The 21,324-nt window shown below is 42.0% G+C and overlaps 1 protein-coding gene across 1 annotated transcript in view; it reads left to right on the top strand.

Annotated features, from left to right (window-relative positions):
* The window catches only part of NEK11 (NIMA related kinase 11), a gene marked incomplete at both ends in the record, with an annotated part of 215,264 nt that overhangs the window by 43,877 nt on the left and 150,063 nt on the right, over window positions 1-21,324 (top strand). Inside the window, 3 exons of the mRNA XM_080696621.1 lie at window positions 5,271-5,389; window positions 9,789-9,853; window positions 11,212-11,338. Of these exons, the coding sequence (XP_080552747.1) occupies window positions 5,271-5,389; window positions 9,789-9,853; window positions 11,212-11,338 (311 nt within the window). The remainder of the gene's footprint in view (window positions 1-5,270; window positions 5,390-9,788; window positions 9,854-11,211; window positions 11,339-21,324) is intronic.

Here is a 21,324-nt window from a genome sequence, read left to right as displayed (position 1 = left end):
GTACACTCATGGGTATTTGTTTTGTTCTGCGCGAGGGCCTAGTGCTGTCATTAATTGTGCTGCTCGGGCTGTCCCAGCGTGGGCCGTTGGGCCCTCCAAGTTGGCGTCTCTGTCTTTTCGACAAGCCCCGTCCTTTGTTGAGGAGAAGTGAATTCTTATTTATTAACTATTTTATGGTTGATAAAACAGGACCTCAGAGAGGTGGAGTGACTTTCTGATAATCACATGACTGGATATTGCAGGACCAGGGATACTGGAGCACCCCCCCCCTTTTTTTACTTATTCTCACTTATGTTCTGTATCTTCACATAGCTCTATTTCCATATTACGTATACATACTCACAGAAACACATGTCTATAAGTCTTTATACAAGCACATATTTTAATGTAACGAGGATATTATTGGTTTTTACTCCCTCCCGATAGAAAACTAGATAGGGTATGGAATAGTGAATGGTGTGTGGATTATCACCCCAGATCTTCTGTTCAATCTTGGTCCATTTTCTCGAGCAGGTTCTGTGATTTCTCTGGCCCTTTCCCTCATGGTGAGGTCAGATGGCAGCCTTTATCTTGAAGTTTTTATAAGAACTTGAAGGAACGAGTGTTGAAAATGACCCTCAGAGCTTGGCTCCTAGTACACTCCCAATGGTGGAGACTGTCACTCTGGTAGTTCATTATTTTGTCCCTGGTTTCTCCCACCCCTCCAGCTACTTATAGAAGACAAGCTAATTCTATTTTTGAGTTTTGGGCTTACAGCCCTTAGTATGGGTATCCATGCCAAAAAGGAGAAACACACATTCTTAAACACTAATGGATATAGCAAAATTTGAGGCAAGTACTTTCCAAGGATCCGCTTATGCTGTAAGAAAGAGAATTTGAGAATGTTCTCTTTTGTGTCTTGTTGATGCAGAAGTGCTCAGATAAGCCAAGTGGACTGAGTTTTATAATCTTGAATTCTGGTGGGTGTCAGTGGACTTCTGCAGGTGAATGGGCAGTAACACGTGGTCACCAGGATTCCTGGCTCCCGAGGTCCTTTATACAACGTCACACCAGGCACATCATGTCTGGTACTAGGTACAAACACTTTTCTGTCCTTCAGAACCACTGCTCATAGTCCTGAAGGTCTTATGGGGAGACACCACCACCCAGGACTAGTGATTTATGCACGAGGGACGTGCGTGGGGTGCTGAGCCTTGTGACACTGATTTAGGCCGTCCTTCCTGGTGTGTACACACAGGTTGGGCTGTCTACACACCGGAGCTGCTGTCATGGCCGGCGTTGCTGATGTTGCTGCTGATGGGGGACTGTCTTCAGAGCAGGCTCACATCAGGGCTCTGGTTTCTTTCCTTCAGCACCTCCATCCAAAAGGCCACCCTAAATTCTCCCTGAACCAGTTCTCTGGGTTTAGACGTACTCACTTCAGGAGGAAAATGGGTATCTTGTGTTTTTATACATGTAAACTGATCCATTTGTGATTTTCATAATATCAATATTAATTTTTATTTTATGTTTTGCCAAAACTATGAGATATTTAGACCCATTAACAAGCAACAAGCAAGCACTGTCAGTTAAATTTCCTTAAAATTGTTAATAAGTAATTTGGAAAAGACTAATTTTATTTAAAAAATACACCAATCTAAAGTAACCCTTAAACGCTGTAAAGTATATGACATTTGGGGCATAGCCTTAGTTGGCATATGAATTTATATAAATGTAAACTTTAAAAATAGAATCAGAATAATTAACATAAGTGTTTTCTTCAAATGGCTTAAAGAAGCTCAGTGCCTTACAGAGGGTAGCATGATTTCACATCACTTCTTAAGCTGCAAGTAAGTTCTTCCATGTTGCTCTTATTTGCATATACTTATCTCAGTAGGAAGAATACTAACTCTAAAAAGATTTGAAAAAGAACTAGCAACGAAACCCAGAGGTGCTTCCTTTTACTATTGGGCACATACATCATGACATCGCCACCACGCGGCATTCGTAGTGACTATTTAAAAATTGGATGTCTCTCTTTTTCAAAGAGCACAATGCAGCTGGGCCATCCCCCTCTTTCTAACAACGAACTCCCAACGTCTGGACACTGTCTTCAAGTTCTTCAGCGCGGTGACCAGGGTCTCCCCTCCTGCCCCCACCTCCGCGTCTCCCTCTTCTCCCCAGGGGTGTCTCAGCTCTTTAAGACCTGTCATTGTAAAGACGGTTCTTGTTCTGCCTTGCCCCGCCCAAGTACATCTCTTGTCTTTGGATTTGTCCATAGGACTTAACTGAACGTCACCACGATGGGCTAAGTATGAAGTGTACCATTCATTTATATTTTTATCCAGCAGTTGTTCTCAAAGCACGGTCATGGACCACTTCCAGAGTCGTTTCAGATGCTTGCTAAAATACATACTCCTTGACACTATCCAGATGGACTGCACTGGAGTCTGTTGATGTGAGCTGGGGATATGCATTTAGCACCCCAAAATTTGAGGTCTACTCAAAGGATAGAGATGTGGTAGGGTGCGAGGGAATGTGGCATTTTGAGATGTCAGTCCGGTGAATGAAGAAGGGGCAACTTATTAATTTTAAAATGAAGAAGTAGGGCAGAAGGAGTCTTCAGGCCCCTTGCAGCCTTAAAACACAAAGATGATTTGTCCTTTGTATACACTTTCAACAGTTTATTCTGAAAAGTCACGGCTTTTCCCTTTGAAACTGATTGTAAGTACTTCTATGGATTACAAATGGATTAATTTTTAAAAATCAAGTCCTTTTAGGATTGAAGACTTTTACTGGCACTCAGAGACGGGGTTTTGAACACTGTGGTTAATTCACTCTTTATTTCTTCAAGGTCTCAATGTTTCAAAGTCTATCTGATGTTGGGTAACATGGGATAGGGAAGGGGGGAGGTTCCATTCGTCTAGCAGAGGGTCGCTTGGCCTGCAGAGGTTTTAAACCTCAGAAGTGAACATCAAGGCTTTCATGGTAGCTACTAAGGGAAGATACTGGCAGAAGAAAGCATTTTTGTCAGCGGAGTGGGGACCATGTTAATACTGGCTCAAGTTTAAGTCAATACTCTCCATTAACGTTGTTTTATCAATAAAAGTCACTGTTAAATATTTCTCAAAGTTAAGAAAAATTGAGCATACTGATACTTCAATAACATCTGAAACTGAGATGTGACATTCCATCAAAAGTATTTGGTTTTTACTTTCAATGTTTTTATGAAAAGTTTTTACTTAGAAGATAGCACAGAGAAAGAAAGTAATAAATGCTTTTCATACTGCTGAGTTAAAATCACGCTGCTTCACAGAAGTTACATTTCTTTCTTCATTATAGCAAAGCCTAACTTGTTGTGTCTTAATCTGCGAGTGACCCAATTTAATTTTTTTGTTGTCTGTTTGTTTTGTTGGTACTGGGGATTGAACCCAGGGGCGTTCTACCTCGGAGCTTTGCCCCCGGCACTATTTTATTTTTTGTTTCAAAGTAGAATCTCACTAAGTTGCTGAGGCTGGCTTCAAACCTTGGATCCTCTTGTCTCTGCCTCCCAGGTAGGATTTGGATTACAGGCATTCACCACCATGTCTGGCTTGAACTTAATCCTCAGTAAAGAATCCAGAGTGTATGTCAAAGAGCACTGTAAATGCAAAAAAAAAAAAAAAAAAAAAGCCATTTTTCTTGGAGATACACATTCAGGATGAAAATGCAGGAGGGGTTATGTGAGGAGCCCAAGATCCAGCTCTCTGACCAGTTTAGCCGTGTGGCCTTTGCCGTCCTGTTGACGGAGGCATCCCTACTTACAATATCCCCAGGAACTGACATATTCTGTCTTGTGGTTCAACGCAAAGGGCAGACAGGGAGTTTGTTTATGTCCTTTTGACATTTCACTCTAAGACCTATTTTTTGAGGGCCATGATTCTTTTTATATATCTTGTCAGTAGTCTAAATATTAGTATAAACTATAGGAAATTGTGCACTTAGTATCAGTGTGGGAAAGAGGCCTGAAAATTGTGCTCACTACTTGAGAGAGTGTGCAGAGATGATTGGCAGAACAGCATAAACGTCACCCGAGAGTGTGCCGCCATTACAGCAAGCTCAGTCCCAGGGAGCAGTTCTGCTCACACACAAAGAAGATGGTACAGAAGCCCGCACAAGAGCTAGAGGGTCCCACATTTCTCCAAATAACACAGCTTACAATTACAACGAGAGATGAAAAGTTGTATTGCAGTTTGAGGATAGATTCCTAAAAGGAATTTTATTTTAATGCACAGATTTCTTAAAATTTCAGTATTATTACAGTCACGGCAGACAGTTCCACACGGGAAGGCTGTATTCATGGAGGTAGCTCTGCTTGCTCGTGTCCCTCCTACGGCGAACACGTCATGTTGACATAGAAGCTAGCAGGAGGCTTCATTGAGATTTCATTAAGTTTTTCTTTATCTTTTTATCTCTCTTTCTTCCTCTTTCTTCTTTTTTGCCTGCCTGCCTGCCTGCCTGCCTGCCTGCCTGCCTGCCTTCCTTCCTTCCTTCCTTCCTTCCTTCCTTCCTTCCTTCCTTTCTTTCTCTCGGGTTTTAGACTAGCCTCAGCAATTTAGTGAGACCCTGTTTAAAAATTAGGAAATAAAATAGGGCTGAGGATTTACCTGGGGCAGGATTCCCCTGGGTTCAGTCCCCAATCTCCCTCTCTCTCTCTAATTCTCATTCTCCCTCTCTCTCTCTCTCTCTCTCTCTCGTCTCTCTGTCTCTGTCTCTCTCTCTCTCTCTCTCTCTCTCTCTCTCACACACACACACACACACACACACACACACACACACACACACACACACACACGAGATGGGAGTTGGTCCACGTGAAGCCCATGGGTTTGCTAACTGGTATTTAATAAAATTTGACACCTAGCTTTCCACGGTGACAGGGAGACAAAGGCCCTATCCTCAGTTGTTGGCTGGAACAAACAGTAAATTCTTTTGGATGCTGTGAGATTTGAGTTTTCTTGGGCACATACTTTAAGGGGAGTGGGGAGGGTCCAGTCCTCCTAGGGATGGGCCTTGAGCTATTGGAAACTGCGTTAGTGCTTGTTCAAGTCTTTAGTGGTGCAGGATGAGGCCTGGTTGAGGAGAGGGGCCCTAGGAACCTGGCTAGAGTTCGGTGGAGGAAAGAAAGTTGAGTGAGTCATGACTGTGGAGTGGCAGTGAGCCTCACGTTCTTAGGATAGTGTGTGATTGTGGCGATTAACTACTGGTAAGGGAGTGAGATTTTGAAATCTTGTTATGCTATTTTATTTCAGGGCCGAGATCTGGACTATAAAATTCAAGAATATAAAGAAGCTGGGAAAATCTTTCCAGAAAATCAAATAATAGAATGGTTTATCCAGCTGTTGCTAGGAGTTGACTACATGCACGAGAGGTATGTTTATTGACTACTGGGGACAGGAAAATGACTTTTTTTTGTCAATTTAAAAGAAAATAAGTCTGAAAGGTAAATGGTTATAGTTAAACATCTACAATATATCTTATTCTTGAGGAAACTATTGAATGATTATATGCAACTTTTTTGTTGCATATAACTTTTTGTTTTGTAAGTCAAATGGGCTCTAAATATGAGGCAGAAACTTGTATTGAACTTATTTCTTTGTATCTGATCATATATGAGTGGCAGGTGACTTTCAGATGCCTTTAGCAGGCCATGAACTATTGCATCTTATAGCCAGCTCAAGTTACAAATACCTCAGTATGCCCCAACTGAATCATGTGGTCACCTTGGCATGTGTGAGTTCACGCTTACTTGGGTTCGTGTCTCAAGATGAACTTAGTAACCGAAGTGAACAGTATTCTTTGACCCCAGAGAATTAAGTATTCGGACACAAAATCAAATTTGATGTGATATGTCTGAGAAGTCCATGAAAGTATGTTTTATGAGTGTTGGCTGTATATAATTTTTGTTGATAATCTCTCCATAATGTATTTTAAAGTGTCTTGTGAGGGTATATTCATTCGAGTCACCCCTCCATGCCAGTCTGGTATGGAGCTGTATTTCTATTTTCTGTATTTCTATCTTTCTAATAAACTTCTTTAAATCTTCAAAAAAAATAAAATAAAAAAATAAAATGTCTTGTGAGCTGGGCAAGTAGGCACATGCTTGTAATCCCAGCATTTGGGAGGCTGAGACAGGAGAATCCAGGTTTGTGGACAGCCTCAGCAGTTGAAATACAGTGAGACCCTGCTTCAAAATAAAGAGGCTTTCAAACCACGTTTTAGATGCATCTGACACTTTCTTCTATATTTTTGCCTTTTCTCTTTCTGTACTTGTAAAAATATTTTTCACTAACAATTATTATAGTTTCTAAATCTTATCTTTTGATGTATCTAATTTTCTTTCAAGCATATCTACTGAAGTCTTCACTTTAGTAGAGTTTTATTTGTTTCGAGCCGGCGTGGTGGAGCGCACTTGTAATCCCAGTACTTGGGAGGCTGAGACAGGAGGATTGCAGATTCACGGCCAGCCTCAGCTACTTAGTGAGGCCCTCTGCTACTTAGTGAGACTCTGTCTCAAAATAAAGAATAAAAATAGGGCTGGGGGTGTAGCTCGGAGGTAGAATGTCCCTGGGTTCAGTCTACAGTTCTGCAAAATAAATAAATAAATAAATAAATAAATACACACACACACACACACACACACACACACACATATATATATATATATAGAAAGAAAGTTGATTTGTTTCAGTTCTAGAACATTTATTTATTTAAAAAATACTTATAGAATCTAGTTCTCTGGTAAAATTCTCCACTGTGTTAACTATTTTTCTTTAAAATATTCATCATAGTATTTGCAAGTGTTTGTCCAATAATTCAGTAATTCCAACGAGTAGATAACCTGCATGTTTGTCCCTCCCTCCTTCTCCCTTCCTCATTCCTTTTGATTTTTTGGTTATTTGGTGTGTCCGTTGGCATGCCTGGCATTTTTTGAGTATAGATGCTGAATAATAGGTGGGAATTACTGAGAGATGTTGGATAATACTCTCGTCTATGGCGGGTGGTTGTAATAGAGGCGGCTCACCTTTATCCAATCAGAGAGAGCATTTACAGCTACATTTCAGGGCTTCGGAGCATCGGTCTATTTCTAGTTTATTTCTGTGGTTTTCTTGTTTGTTTGTGTTTGATGTGTGTGTGTGTGTGTATGTGTGTGTGTGTGTGTGTGTGTGTGTGTGTGTGTGGTACTGGAGATTGAACCCAGGGGTGTTCTACCTCTGTGCTACACCCCAGCTCTATTTTTTATTTTATTTTATTTTTTTGCAGTGCTGGGGGCATTCTACCTCCGAGCTACACCCCCAGCCCAATTTTTTTTGTTATTTATTTTGAAACAGGGTCTCACTGAGTTGCAAAGGGCCTCACTATGTAGCTGAGGCTGGCCACGAACCTGCGATCCTCCTGTCTCAGCTCCCCAGGTACTGGGATGACAAGTGCGTGCCACCACGCCTGGCTTATTTCTAATCTATTTCTAAGAGTGTCCTTCAAGGCTTTTGGCTGAAGGCTTTGCTTGTTTATTTGTTTCTTTTTAACCCAAACCCATCCTCCTCCATGGACCCTGAAATTCAAGTTCAGTCTTCTAAGCTTTGTGAATCTACCAAAAACCCTGCTTAATTTTTAAAATAGAGTTTATTTTTAGAGCAGTTTTAGGTTCTCATGCGGGCATGGCCCCCATGATCAACATTCTCCACTGGGGTGGCACGTTTGTTATGATAATAAACCCACATTTATACTTCGCCACCATCATGCAATGTCTATAGTTTCCATTATTAGCATCTAATCTTGGCAGCTCACACTCTGTGGGGCTGGAAACCCGCGCCCATCACTCTGGCATCCCACAGAGGAGCTCCTTGGTTCTCCCGCTCACCTCCTCGTGTCTTCTGCCCTGACCTCCGTCAACTGCCAGGCTTTTACTGTCTCTGGCTTTACCTCTTCCCGATCGTCCTATTGTGGCATTACACAAGACAGGCGTTTCTCAGAGTGCTTCTTGCACTTACTAGTACGGATTTGTTCCTCCATGTCTTTTCGTAGTTGGAAAGCTCATTTCTTTCTTCCTTTTTTTAGCACTCAGTAATACTCTACTGTCTGCTCTGTTAGCCGCCTCCTGCTGAAGGGCTTCAGGTTTTGGCAGCGTGATGAGGCAGCGCTCTACACCATCCTGCAGGTTTTGATGTTTAACTCCAGTCTTGACCTTCTAATTTCAGTAATCATATTTCCCCCTAGGAGGCGCTCTTTGGTGGCTTCTGAAGTTAGCATTGTCTCTTTTGGTGTTTCTGTGTCATGTTTTCAATGGCTTCCTTTATGATTTTCCGTATTTAAAATATACTTCTTTTATGGTCTGTATCCTATTTGATTATCTGAAATCGTCAAGGGTCTAATTTCGTCACACATCATCCGATGTGTCTTCCTTTCCTGGGGCTCCTGCTGGTGCCCCAAGAGCTCCGGCAGCTGACGCCAGCATTCATGTACTCTGTTGGCCGGGCATTTCTGATGCACACGTACTTGCGTATTTGAATCCCAGATGTGAGTGAACAGAGAGATCTGAGTACAAAACATGAGGAGGGATATTTTTCTGTACTCAGAGTTCAGACTTAGGCAGATAAGCTTCCTTATCATTTTGTTTACTTGTAAAGGAATATTTTCTAGGTCATCCTTACCTGGAGGTATGGCCCACATGTAGGTTCTCACTGTATGTATGTATGCATGCATGCATGTATGTAATGTAGGTATGTAAGCATGCATGCATGCATGTATGTAATGTAGGTATGTAAGCATGTATGTGCATATGTATGCATGTAGGTAGGTATGCATGCACATGTAGACATGTGCACATATGTATGTGCATGCATGGTGCATGCACACGTGCATGCACATATGTGTATATGCATGCATGTGTGCCTGTGTGCATGCATGTGTGTATGTCTTTGTGTGCATGTATGTGTGTATGTATGCATTGCTTCTCTGTGTATGTGTCTCTCTGTATGCGTGTATCTGTGTATGTGTGTATGCTCCGCTTGTCCACATGACGTGGCTGAGGCTCTTGGGTCTTGGTGTTGTGTGTCCTCTAGATCGGGCCCATCTCCTGAGACCCCCAGGACCTTGCAGGGTGGCTGAGACGCCAGCTCTGGCCTCCTGCTCTGATGCTCAGGGTCTTGCTATATAACCCCCAGGAGCTTTGCCTCATTGTCCAAAAGCTTAGCTGTGTGTATTTAAGCTATTCGAGTCCTTTAGCTCACGGTTTTAGTCTTCTTGTTTAGGCAAAAATTTTCATGTTGTCTAGTTCTCCCTAATTCCAGAAATAAGAGCCTTGACTCACATATTTACGTTGCTGGCTCGTATTAAGAATCTATAAATGTTACCTGTCCTTAAACGTCACCATCAATATTGTTATTTCATAAGTATAAACATTTGGGTAATAATAGATGATAAAGGTTACTGGATACAGCATTATGTACATCTTGCTACAAAAACACAAAACAATCTACTCTGTTGAAATAGTTAACACATATCCCTCCTCTCTGAGCTTCTCCCACATAAGTTTTCCCCTTCCTTTAAAGCTCTTCCTTTATTTAAAAATTATTATGTTCTCAGGGAAACTAGAAAACGTTTTCTAGTTCCTAGAAAAGACTTTGCAGCTTTTAAACACTGAGAGATATTTTTATAGGAGAATATGTTTACTTGTGATTCACTTCTCATATGACCATACTTATTTAAATTTAAATTTAGAAATTTTATATTATGCATGAAGTTTTAAATCCTTTCTTTGCCTTTTGTAGGAGGATACTTCATCGAGACTTGAAATCAAAGAATATATTTCTGAAGAATAACCTACTTAAAATTGGTAAGATTTTTAAATGTATGTATTTCAAAGACATGAGGGAGCCATGTTGAAGTGTATACTATACGGAACTGTTGGCGTAATCATTGGGTTCTTTAAACTCCGAGTTTTATTTACTGGGATGGGCCCAATAAAATTCAAATTTTCTCTGATTCTTTGATATAAAGTGAGGAATAAAAACCTTTACTATATGTTTGGTTGATTTAACAAACACACTTTGAGTTGGTTTTTAAGTGGTTGCACTTGTGTTACTGGTTTGAGTAATTACTTCACGTTCCCACTCATCATCTACCAGCTACGAGCAGTTATCGTAGATAATTAAGTGGCCAATATCATGGCTTTATTCCTGTTTAGTTCTTCAGAACTGTAGCTTCACCTAGATAGTCACAAGATTGTCTAAGCATCACAGGATGTTCTCAGGGACGGGAGAGAGAAACAAGCAACGGATCAGGCAAGAATAGAGAGACCAAAGGATGAACGTGTTCATGGCTATGTTCTTGGGTACTGTCAGGTCTTTTCCCTTTAATGTTCCTTGACTGGCATTGAAGACCGTGTCGTCCCCTCCTTATTCACATCTGCAGTAGCTTTTTATGTCAAGTTGTCTAATTGTCCTTTATTCCAGAAGGAAAGGATTGTAGGTTATATAACGTCCTTTCCTGGCTCCGTCTCCTTTCTTCTATAAAGCTTGTGTTTTTAAAGCTATTTACTACCTTCTTATTATTTCAAATACCGCTTTTCTTCCCCCTTAAAATAGTCTGAACCCTTGCATAATAAAGTGATAAATTAGACACCCATGCAGTTGTTAATGTCCAGTGCTGGGTTTTGCTGTAAAGTATTTATAAAAGCTGAGTATGGTGGTGCATGCCTGTAACCCCAATCCTTGGAAGGCTGAGGAGGGTCACAGGTTCAAAGCCAGCTCCAGCAATTTAGTGAGATTCTCAGCAACCCAGCAAGACCTTGTTTCCAAATAAAACCGGTTTAGCCGGGCGTGGTGGCGCACACTTGTCATCCCCGTGCTTGGGAGGCGGAGACAGGAGGATCAGACAGGTTCAAAGCCAGCCGTGCTGGCTTAAGAGACCCTGTTTCCAAATAAAAATATAAAAAATAGGTCTGGGAGTGTAGCCCAGAGGTAGAAGGGCTTCCAGGAACCCCAGTACCACCAAAAAAACAAAAACAAAAACAAAAAGCCAACAACAACAACAACAACAAAAATAAAATAGAACCGGTCTAGGGGGTGTAGCTCAGAGGTAGAATACTGGTTCAAGCCCCACTGCCAGTAAGTAAGTAAGTAGATAAGTGCACGGATATGTGAATAAATGAATAAAAATAAAGTATTCATAAAGACTCGTTGTTGTTTCAAGGGGATTTTGGAGTCTCTCGACTCCTGCTTGGATCCTGTGACCTGGCCACAACCCTGGCTGGGACTCCCCACTACATGAGCCCCGAGGCCCTGAAACACCAGGGCTACGACACCAAGTCCGACATCTGGTGAGTGTGTGCTGCCTGGAGCGGCCGCCCGCCGCGCGTCCTGTTTTTAAGTTCATTCACCTTACCCACTCCCTTTAGTCTTCTGACATTTGAGCTCTTCTGTGGAAAAGGAGGTTTTCTGAATGTGGAACTTGCTGTATTCCTTTAAATTCAGCTCAAAACTTCTCTTTATTCATAGATTAATTGGTTGGTTTGCGTTTTTAGTTCCTGCACCACAGGGAAAAGCTCTTAATGTACCAGGAGCATTAAATTTTGATATGTTCTGCTAACCTCTTAAATAAAGCATTTGTAGCCCTAAATACTGTGCTTTATTTTATTTTAAGCTTAACCTCTCGCTCCGTGGGGAATTTCCAGCCTTTCTGCATTTTTTCTTCTTGTTACTTTAAAGAATTTTACTAAAGATATGGGCTTCATTGGTTAACCTAAATTTGAAATTCTCTGTGTTTTCAGTGATGGAGACAGCGGAGACTTCTCAGTTTCTCGGAGTTCTTATAGCACAGGGAATTCTCCCTCTTTCCCTGTCATGGAATCAGTTTCATTCTCAGTGGAAGATGGTGTTCAGTAAGCAGTAGATGCCACTGGGGGACCATTGCATTCCTCTGAAGAGGAATCTTACATAATTTTCAGAGAGTTAAGGATTGACAGGGCAATCAAGCTGTGAGCTTGTTAGCTAAGTAAATAATTATTGTATGCATATCATTGTAAGTCATTCTGAGGTTGCAAAGATGAGCTATGTTCAGGAGACGCTCACTTCATTCTTCTAGAGAAGGTGAAGTCATAAATTGCCTTTCCTCAGGCTTGGGAAGAGCCTGAGCCACCACGGACGTGCCTTGGGCTCCCCTGAGAGTGTCCTTCTGTCCTTGACCGAGGACACTGTCAAGGCACCGGGCAGCTCCCCTAAGTGCTGGCCGTTTGTCTTAGTCTCGTGATTATTAGTCTCCAGGCCCTCCACTGGCTATCTCCTTGCTCACTAACTTCTACCCTGGGGTCTTTCCCAACTCACTCATCATTTCCCCTCACTCCTTCTCAATCTGCCCCTTAAAAAAAAAGACAAAAGAAAAGCCAAGCCAAGCGAAGAGCTAAAAACCTAAAACCCACAAAGGAATGTTCAGAGGAATGCATTTCTTTAATTTTTTTTTTTTTTTTTTGGTACTGAGGATGGAACCCAGGGGCACGCTACCTCCAAGCTACACTACACTCCTAGCCCTAATTTTTGTTCTTTATTTTGAAACAGGGTCTCACTAAGCTGCGAAGGGCCTCACTAAGTAGCTGAGGCTGGCCACAAACCTGCGATCCTCCGGTCTCAGCCTCCCAAGTACTGGGATTACAAGCATGCGCCACTATGCCCGGCTTTAAATATTTTTAATTTTTGTTGGTGCGTTGTAGTCATATCGCATCTTGAGATGCAAAGTGATGTGACTATTTACGCCCAGAGTCTCCTGGTGGGTTTTCTCCAAGCCCCCACTCACACATGGCGGTTGGTAGTGAGGCCTTCATATGCAAACCTAACACTGTTTGCCGTGCTGCCTTCCTCAAGCCTCATCCCTCTTTTCCTCCCTCTCCTATCCTCTCCCACTATTCTACTGGGCTCTCTCCTCATTTTCAAAAGGTCCCTGTCCTTTCCTATCTCCGCCGGCTTCCACATAGGAGGGAAATATGTGGCCCTTGACTTTCTGAGACTGGCTGATCTCACTTAGCAAAAGGTTCTCTAATTCCATCCATTTTCCCGCAGATGACATAAATTTGTCATTATGGCTGAATACAGCTCCACTGAGTGTAATACAACATTTTCTGTATTCTCAGTGGTTGACCGGCACCTAGATTGGTTCCCTAATTTGGCTGTTGAGGATTGTGCTGCTGGGAACACGGGCATGTATCACTACAGCATTCTGCCGTGAATCCTTTGGGAATGGCATCGAGGCTGGTGTAACGCTCATACAATGGGGCCATGCCTAGACTTCTGGGGAACCTTCACACTGACCTCCACCATGATTATACTCTTACCATCTTTATTCAGCATCATCTATTTGCTCTAAGCTTGGGCTATAAAAGCAAAAATGTTAAGGTCCCAGCTCCTCATGACAAATCTTGCTCCTCTGGGGATTATTTCTCCAGTTTGCAGACATCGTTGTTTGGCTTCGGGTTGAATTTCAGTTACATACCTACCTCTCACGTCACAGTTTAACAACTGCTATTATGGATATATTAAGATAGGTTCGAATCTATAGTGTCTTAATGACTTAAGATTATTACTATCTCAAGGAGATGTTACATCATGTCTTTCTGTTAAGAGTAAATTAATTCAGGAGCCCATCATTTAAGCATTTGGAATTGCATGCACCAATAAACCTGGCTCCTATGGACACGGTGTCAACATCTGGACATCTGTTCAAATCCCTCGGCTAGTTCCTAGAAGACCGAGGCAGCGGCCAGGCCCGGGTGGTGTGTACTGTAATCTCAGCACTCGGAAGGCTGAGACAAGAGATTCGTAGGTTTGAGGCCAGGGTACGGAAACTTAGCATGAACCTGTCTCAAAATAAAAAATAAAGTAGGGCTGCAGGTGTGGCTCGGTGGTAGAACACCCCTGGGCTCCATCTCCAGTATCAAAACAAAAATACCAACAATAACAACACCAACATCAACACCAACAGCATGACTGAGGCATCGGCACCCACAGGGGAGAGTGAAGCCCAGGGTTTTGGTCTCGGTTGTGTCAATGCCTCCTCATTTTTACAAATCGTTCTTAGTACTGCATGAAGTATTATAGGAATATCATGTTCGGTGGTTACAGAACTACCTGACTCAGGCAGAACTTAAAATAGCCCTCAGTGCCAGTACAAAGCTGGGGAGGATTTTGCTGTACCCGCCCCGCCTGAGGCCGGCTCCTCCAGGGAGGAGGGGCTCTTCAGCAGTGTCGCCTGACCCCCAGACCACCTTATTATGACTTTAGAAATCACCCGCGTTGTATCTAAATTAAAATGGGCTTATCTGGTAATGGAATTTCTACTGCCAAGCCTAAAGTGAAAAAACCAAGAGAGAATTATTAATTATAGTGGCAGATACATAAATGTGATAAATAATCTCGGGGTGGTGCTCTCAAAAAACCGAGGTGGAGTGAGGATGGGGACCCGTCTGCGCTTAGGTGCATGGCTTCTGTCTGTTGTGGAATAGTTCCCTTCCTATGAATAACTGGCAGGTGTTTTTCTTCAGCTTTAATAGCTGTGCACATTACGCTTATAATGTTTAAAGAAGAATTGGCTTAAGGTTAGTTCTGTCTCATCTGTTAACGGTTGCCCATATCTAAACTTACCTTCCTTCTGTAATCTGCTAAATCTCTCCAGATCAGTTATTTACAGCATTCAAGTACAGGAAGGCCCTCTCTTGAAAGTTGTCTAGGTTCCAGAGGTTAATAAACAACTCTTTGGAGAGCTGGGATAACTAGGTTCCTTGAGGATGATGCTTCATGCAGCTGATCCACATAAGCAGTTGCTAAATAGTTTTTATTTTTCTCCCCAGGAGAAATACGAGTGGGCTCCCAGGCCAGCTCTTAAATTGATCTAAACTATAAATATTTAGGACATATCATTTTTATAGGAGAGATGAATAAAGGACAATACCTTTGGAATATTGGTACTGCAATTAAACAGGAAGGGAACAGAATACCCCGCCGGTCTTACTGACCTCGCTGTGAAGAACTGGCCCATGGTCTTTGATCTGTAGCCCTGCCTCCTCTGAGGGGTTTAAGTGGAGGACATTGTGTTGGGAATCTTGGGGGCCTCAGGGTTTTGCTCATAGGTCCAGGGTGGACGTCAGCGGGGAGGAGACCCTGGAATCTAGTTCACGCCCAGTATTGGAGGCAGGCTTTGGACAGAGTGTCAGACAAGGCTCAGTTATAGGTGGATGAAAACAGGAGCACCTGGCACCTGTCTGGCCTGCTGGGACTGAGAGAGCACTTCCAGAGAGGGCGGAGAAAGGGGACTGAGAGGGAAGTAATCTATTTTCTGGTGAAGGACATAGGAAGAGGACAGATACAGACCAGATTGACAGTGATTCCTATAACTAAAATGGGGCCCGCCGGCAACTGACAGCCAACAGCCTCTCCGGCTGTCTGTCGGTGCGGGAAGCTTTGGCACAAGAGAAGCCGTTTCTCCCACCGGCCCATGACCTGAGCAGTTGTTGAGTGGGTTCAGAAGCAAGCTGTCAGACAGGGCGCACCTCGCTGGGGAGAAGCCCCGCTCAGTGACTTCACCCAACAGGAGCGGAGGGTAGAAAACATCACAGGTACGGGAGACTTGAACATCTGTCTGTTTATAGACATCTATCTATCCATATATATAAGTACTAAGCCTCCTATGTAATTTAAACATTTTAAGGCTTAGCGTTTTTATTTTTATAATTTTATTAGTGCATCACAAATTCATCCATCATAGTGAGGTTCAGTGTGACACAAACATTCACGCACCCAGCTCTTGGCCGACTTCCTCTGCATCCCCACCCGGGTTCCCCACCCCATACCTGCTCGCAAAAACAGTAGTACTTCCTTTATGCATTGCTAAAGCATTATTTGAACCGACTGATGAAGGCAACGGCTCCAAAGATGTTCTAGCATTTGTATATTTTGCAATGACCAGCATGGAATGACGGATACAAACTCTACAGATAAGACTAGTTTGGCCTGAGGAATTGTAGAAGAGCTCACAATGTAACTGATAGGTCCTTGGTACGCTGAGATTGATGAGGATAAAGCCAAGCCCAAGAGCAGCAACAAAATCAGGCATAGCTGCCCTTTAAGGAGCACACCTCTGTGATTAATGAGCAGTTAATGTGCAAAATGTTACATTATTATGCATAAAAGTATTACATTATCATTGTAATATTGGTATATATTATTATATTACACAAATACTCAATTGTGTAACCTTTTTCACTTAGCAAAATGGAACCTTGCTCTGCATTAACAAATATGTATTTAAACGCTTGTATAGCATTTCGATTTATTCTACCAAGATGTTATTGTTTTCTTTAAAAAAATTTCTCTTTTCAGATTTTTGCTATGAGATATCGGGGAGTGAATTTTTATTTCTATCACTTGAAATTAGTTGAGCTTCTTGGACTTGTCAGTAAATGTATCTTACCAAGTTCCAGGAGTCTTTGGCCCTTAGTTCGCTGCTCCGGCTCTTGGCCTCCGGCTCCTTTGGTGAAGGTGTTTCTCCTGCAGGATGGAGCCTCAGTGTGCAGCTCTGGAGGCACGGCTAGCCTGGGATCCCAGGCACGTCAGAGACAGTCGATTTTGCATGGAGCTTCCCCACTGCCTTGACATCAGATACGGCGTTTACACCATGGGGGTCAATAAATGTTGAAAATTAGGGTTTCCCCTTCACCCTAGAAAGCCAGTTTCCCAGGGTGTCTAATTCCTTTATCTTTACCCCTTCCTGCCCCTGGGGTGGTGTAGAAAGAAGAACATCAAGACATATAAGTTCTGGTCTTTATCTTCGTGGCTTCAAAGGATTGGCAGGCATAGAACAATTCCAGGTGCAGTTTCAGTGAAAGGCAGGGCTCTGATGAACAAGGAAGGACACGGCCGACTACCGCGTGGGTGCAGACCTCAGTTACATCTCTAGCCTTGTACAGTGGTGTTAGCTATTCTTGGATGTGACCTCAGGAATAGTTCAAGATGCAAAAAGGATTTCCCTTTTAGCCAGTTTTCCTCTGCCACCCTTTTGCCCCATCTCCTGGGTTCTCTCTCTTTGGTATTGGTCTTGTATTTCTGCTGGCTAAATTCTTATAAGGGGACCTAGGACTACCACATGGATCAGGGGAGAATGACATAATCTTCTTCCAAACATTGTAAAGCTCAACTGTGGAAGAAATGAATTAGGAAGAGCTGGTATGAGCAGGGGAAAATTCACCAAAGTCCCGCTTTTTTATATAATTGCATTCATCTTCTCTAATATGGTAGAAGGAATGAGACTAGTTCTTTAAAATAAATATTCCCTTAAAAATTCAGTCCTTTAATCACACTAGCCATATTGTTTCAAGCGTTCCACAGTTCGATGTGGTGAGTGGCTACTGTTTGCAGAAATACCAAAAATGTCATTGGTGTAGAAAATGACATTGGACAGCCCTGAGCAACTACGCTCTTATTGTCCTAGGTCTTAGTCTTATGTTCACCCTGCTTTAGGACTGAGCAGAACCCTACTGAATCAGCTGCTGTTCTTCAACCGGCCCACTGTCTTTTCTGAGAGAGCTCCATGGATATTCCGAGGCTCTTCTGTTCTCACGGCCTTCAGTCGCACTGTTTTCTCATAGACACCGGCACTGTGTGCTGTGCAGGTCACGTAGCTGTGCGTTCTGTCTTCACCTACTTGAGTTTCGAGGTTCAGGGGGGGCACCTGATCACGTCTTTGAATGCACGGGCATGGGTTTGGTGTAGAGAGCTAGCTTCTCTGTTTTACATGGAGACTCAAGGAAGATCCCAAAACTGTGTTTCCACTGTAGCCACTGTTTCTTCCCAAATATTCAGAACCAGCATTTTAACAAAATATGCCAGGTGTTTCCTATGTATATGAAATTTCTGAGACGGTTTTTGTATTGTTTCTTAAGTGTTAGTTCAAGCAGCCCATGGCTTTCATTATATTTACTTTTAATTTCTTTATACTTAAAGGGTTTATGTTATTACTCAATTCTAGATAGACTTTTATTTAGGATAATACACCCTAAAATAAAGACCCTACCCTTGTAATAACTTTGTATCACTCTATCTTTTCAATTGCTTATATTATGCATACCTTTACAATGAGTATGTCAAAGCACTTCTCAATTATATCAAATAAAAATATTATCTGGAAGATCAATAAAACTTCCCAGCAAACCAGATGCTGCAGGGTCACCGTCTGTTTGCAGGGCCTGGGCAGATTTCAAAGGGTAAGTTTAGCTACTCTGAGAAAAGGCAAAGTCCGAGCTACATTTGTAATTCATCATCCACCTGCCTTTCAGAAACCCTCTCTGTAGTCCTGGTCTGCTCGGCCAGATGGCGAGTCTACGGAGTCCACGGGAGCGCACGTGTTCTTTGCTTTGTACACACCTGGTCCCCACCTTCCCTTTCAGAGCTCACAGTTGCTCCCTTGGGGCTTCATTTGCTTATTCCTTTCCAGCTGGCTGCACTCTGGAAACCGAAAGGCACTCAAGTCACAGACTTCCAAGCAAATGCACCTCTCCCAGGTTTTCTTTTCGGCTCTCCCCACCCCACCACGGCCCCCTTGCACTTCTGTATCGTCAGATTTAAGAACCGAGACTCAAATAAGAGAAAATTCTTCCAAAGGCTGGAAGTCAGGCGTTGGAGGTGATACAATAATTCCCATATAGAAATGTCAGGTTGAAAGTAAGAGAAAATAAAAGCATAAATACATAATAGAGTTGTCAAGGCAAAAAAAAAAAATCTAGTAGGCAGATTTTAGAATGTGCAACTGGATAATAAAAAATCCTTCAACCCAAGTGTCAGGAGAGTTTCTGTAATCCAGTCGTCTCATATTTCGTTCCCGAGCATCCGTTCCAGGCAGGTGCACCGGGACCGGGGCTGGTCCCTTTCCACAAGTTGCTGGCTGATAAAGTCTTCTCTGTATGCTCAGACATAAGCAGATATCAGTAGACCAAAGCAAGACGTGTAAATTAAAAGCAGCATGCTTGAAGTACAGCAGAGAAGATTTAAAAAATGACTAGTCTTATCAAAGTTACTTTTAAAATTTGTGTCTCTATTTTCTTTTCTCCTTTTAAAATTATTGATGCATTGTAGTAGTACTTGATGAAGAAATTCATGGTGATGTGTTCCTATACACACAAACAGTGGTCAAAGTTATTTGGCTTTGTTTTGTTTCCCTATTTCCTTTATTTTTTTCTCTTAAAAATTATTGGTAGCCGGGCGTGGTGGCGCATGCCTTGTAATCCCCGCGCTTGGGAGACAGAGACAGGAGGATGGCGCAGGTTCGAAGCCAGCCATGCTGGCTTAAGAGACCCTGTTTCCAAATAAAAATATAAAATAGGTCTGGGAGTGTAGCCCGGAGGTAGAAGAGTTTCCAGGAACCCCAGTACCACCAAAAAAAAAAAAATATTGGTGCATTGTAATCGTACTCGATGAAGAGATTCATAGTAATGCTTCCTACACACACAAACATTATTTGGTAGTTTGAAGTTATTTGGTTTTGAATCAGCCTTGAGATCTAATTATTCTTTGGTCTGTTGAGGCAGATAATTGCACACCTTCTTCTAACCTTAACCAATTCATTAAATGTAGTTCAGCTAGAGTTATGTCTGCATAAGCGTCTGACTCCATGATCAGTTCGCTGTTAAGAGGACTCTAATTTCCTTTTTCTCCCAAGTAATGGGGGGAAAAAGAGCCAGACCGGTCTTCCTTCCTCTCCTTTCCCCACGGGGGATCTCACTTGTGCTCTACGTATGGCTTGCTGTGACCTGATGCCCGTATGGCTGATTGTCCAGGTCTCCGGGGACCGTTAGAAATGGATTATGGTTCCACATAGGGTGTGGAGTTCGGGAAGTCCGTCCTGTCTGAATGGCTCTGTCAAGGCGAGCCATGACTTTCACCTCGAGGATGTGCAAGGCCAGCGTGCCTCCAACAGTCTGCCTAAGTTTATGGGAGTGGGAATGAGAGTAATGGTCCCTACTGCATTAGAATCATTGTGAGGATCATTCAGCGCATCGAAATATGCCAGGAATGTGGAACAGAGCCTGGCTCACGGTAAGCACTATTAACATTTTAGACATCTTTGCATTATTTACTATTATTGTGTCTGTATTATTGGTGGAGACAATCTAACAGTCTACTTTTCAAGACAGCCTAAAATGTCCTGGATTAATGCCGATTAAATCCTTGAGATATGTCAGAACAAGGAGACGTTAGATGGCTTTGTTCTGCTTTTAATCCAAGTCCTAAAGGAGACTCTGAGCCTATGGGAGGAGGAATCAGAAGAGAGTATGTGGGTAGAGGGATGGATGATAGCTTATTCCCAACCACCTGGACCTGTGTGTGTGATTATATAACAGTGTGGACAATGAAATCTTAAAATATTAAAAATAATAGATGAGAACTAATACCAACACCAAAGATAAACTGACCTAACATGGTACTTTTCCCTGCAAATTACCTCCTCTTTCTGAGCTTTGCTTTATTCTCATCAATAAAATGAGAGTCTGAGCCAGATGCTGTGGCACATGCCTGTAATCCCAGTACTGGGGGGCTGAGACAGGTAGATCACAGGCTCAAGGCTAGCCTTGGCAAATTTTCAAGACAGTGTGTAAAAATTAAAAGAAAGACTAGGACTGAAGTGTAGCTCAGAGGTAGAACCTTTCATGGTTCAATCCCTAGTACCACAAAAAGAAAAAAAAAAGAATGAGAGTTTAGAATTAGCAAATCTTTCAACTCCCTTAGGTGTACTATTCTGTGAAGATAAACTCTTGATATTTGAATTATAAACTTTTTGTGAAAAATGTCTACATATTGTTACAGTTTCTTTTTTTAATTTTTTATTGGTGCACTGTATTCATACTACTGTTACAGTTTCTAATGCAAATATTTTGCATATTCTGAACACAGGTTGAAATATTTGGCTCTGATTATTATCTTTACTAATAACAATATATAGAATCTTTCTTCTGGGAACATTTTCTTCATAGTATAACAGATACTAACTTGGTATTGTCTGTTTTTATTTTAGCCATTCTAAGAAATATGTATATTATTATACTGTAGTTTTTATTTGTATTTCTCTGATGACTAATAATGCTGAGAATCTTCTCATGGTTTTTGAACGTTAAGTTTCTGTATAATTCTTTGCCCATTTCTCTACTATGTTCCCTTATTTTTTTAATGTTTTGTAAGGGTTTTGATTAATTAGTTAATTTTTTACGTAGACTAGTTACCAGTCTTTGGTAGATATTCAAATCACAGATTCTTCTTCCTCTCTGTGACTTAC

The sequence above is a fragment of the Muscardinus avellanarius genome (genome assembly GCF_963383645.1).
Source record: "Muscardinus avellanarius genome assembly, chromosome: 5".
NCBI classification, from domain to species: Eukaryota; Metazoa; Chordata; class Mammalia; order Rodentia; family Gliridae; genus Muscardinus; species Muscardinus avellanarius.
Note: the sequence above shows the minus strand (reverse complement) of the source record. Positions and strands in the feature narration are given on the sequence as shown.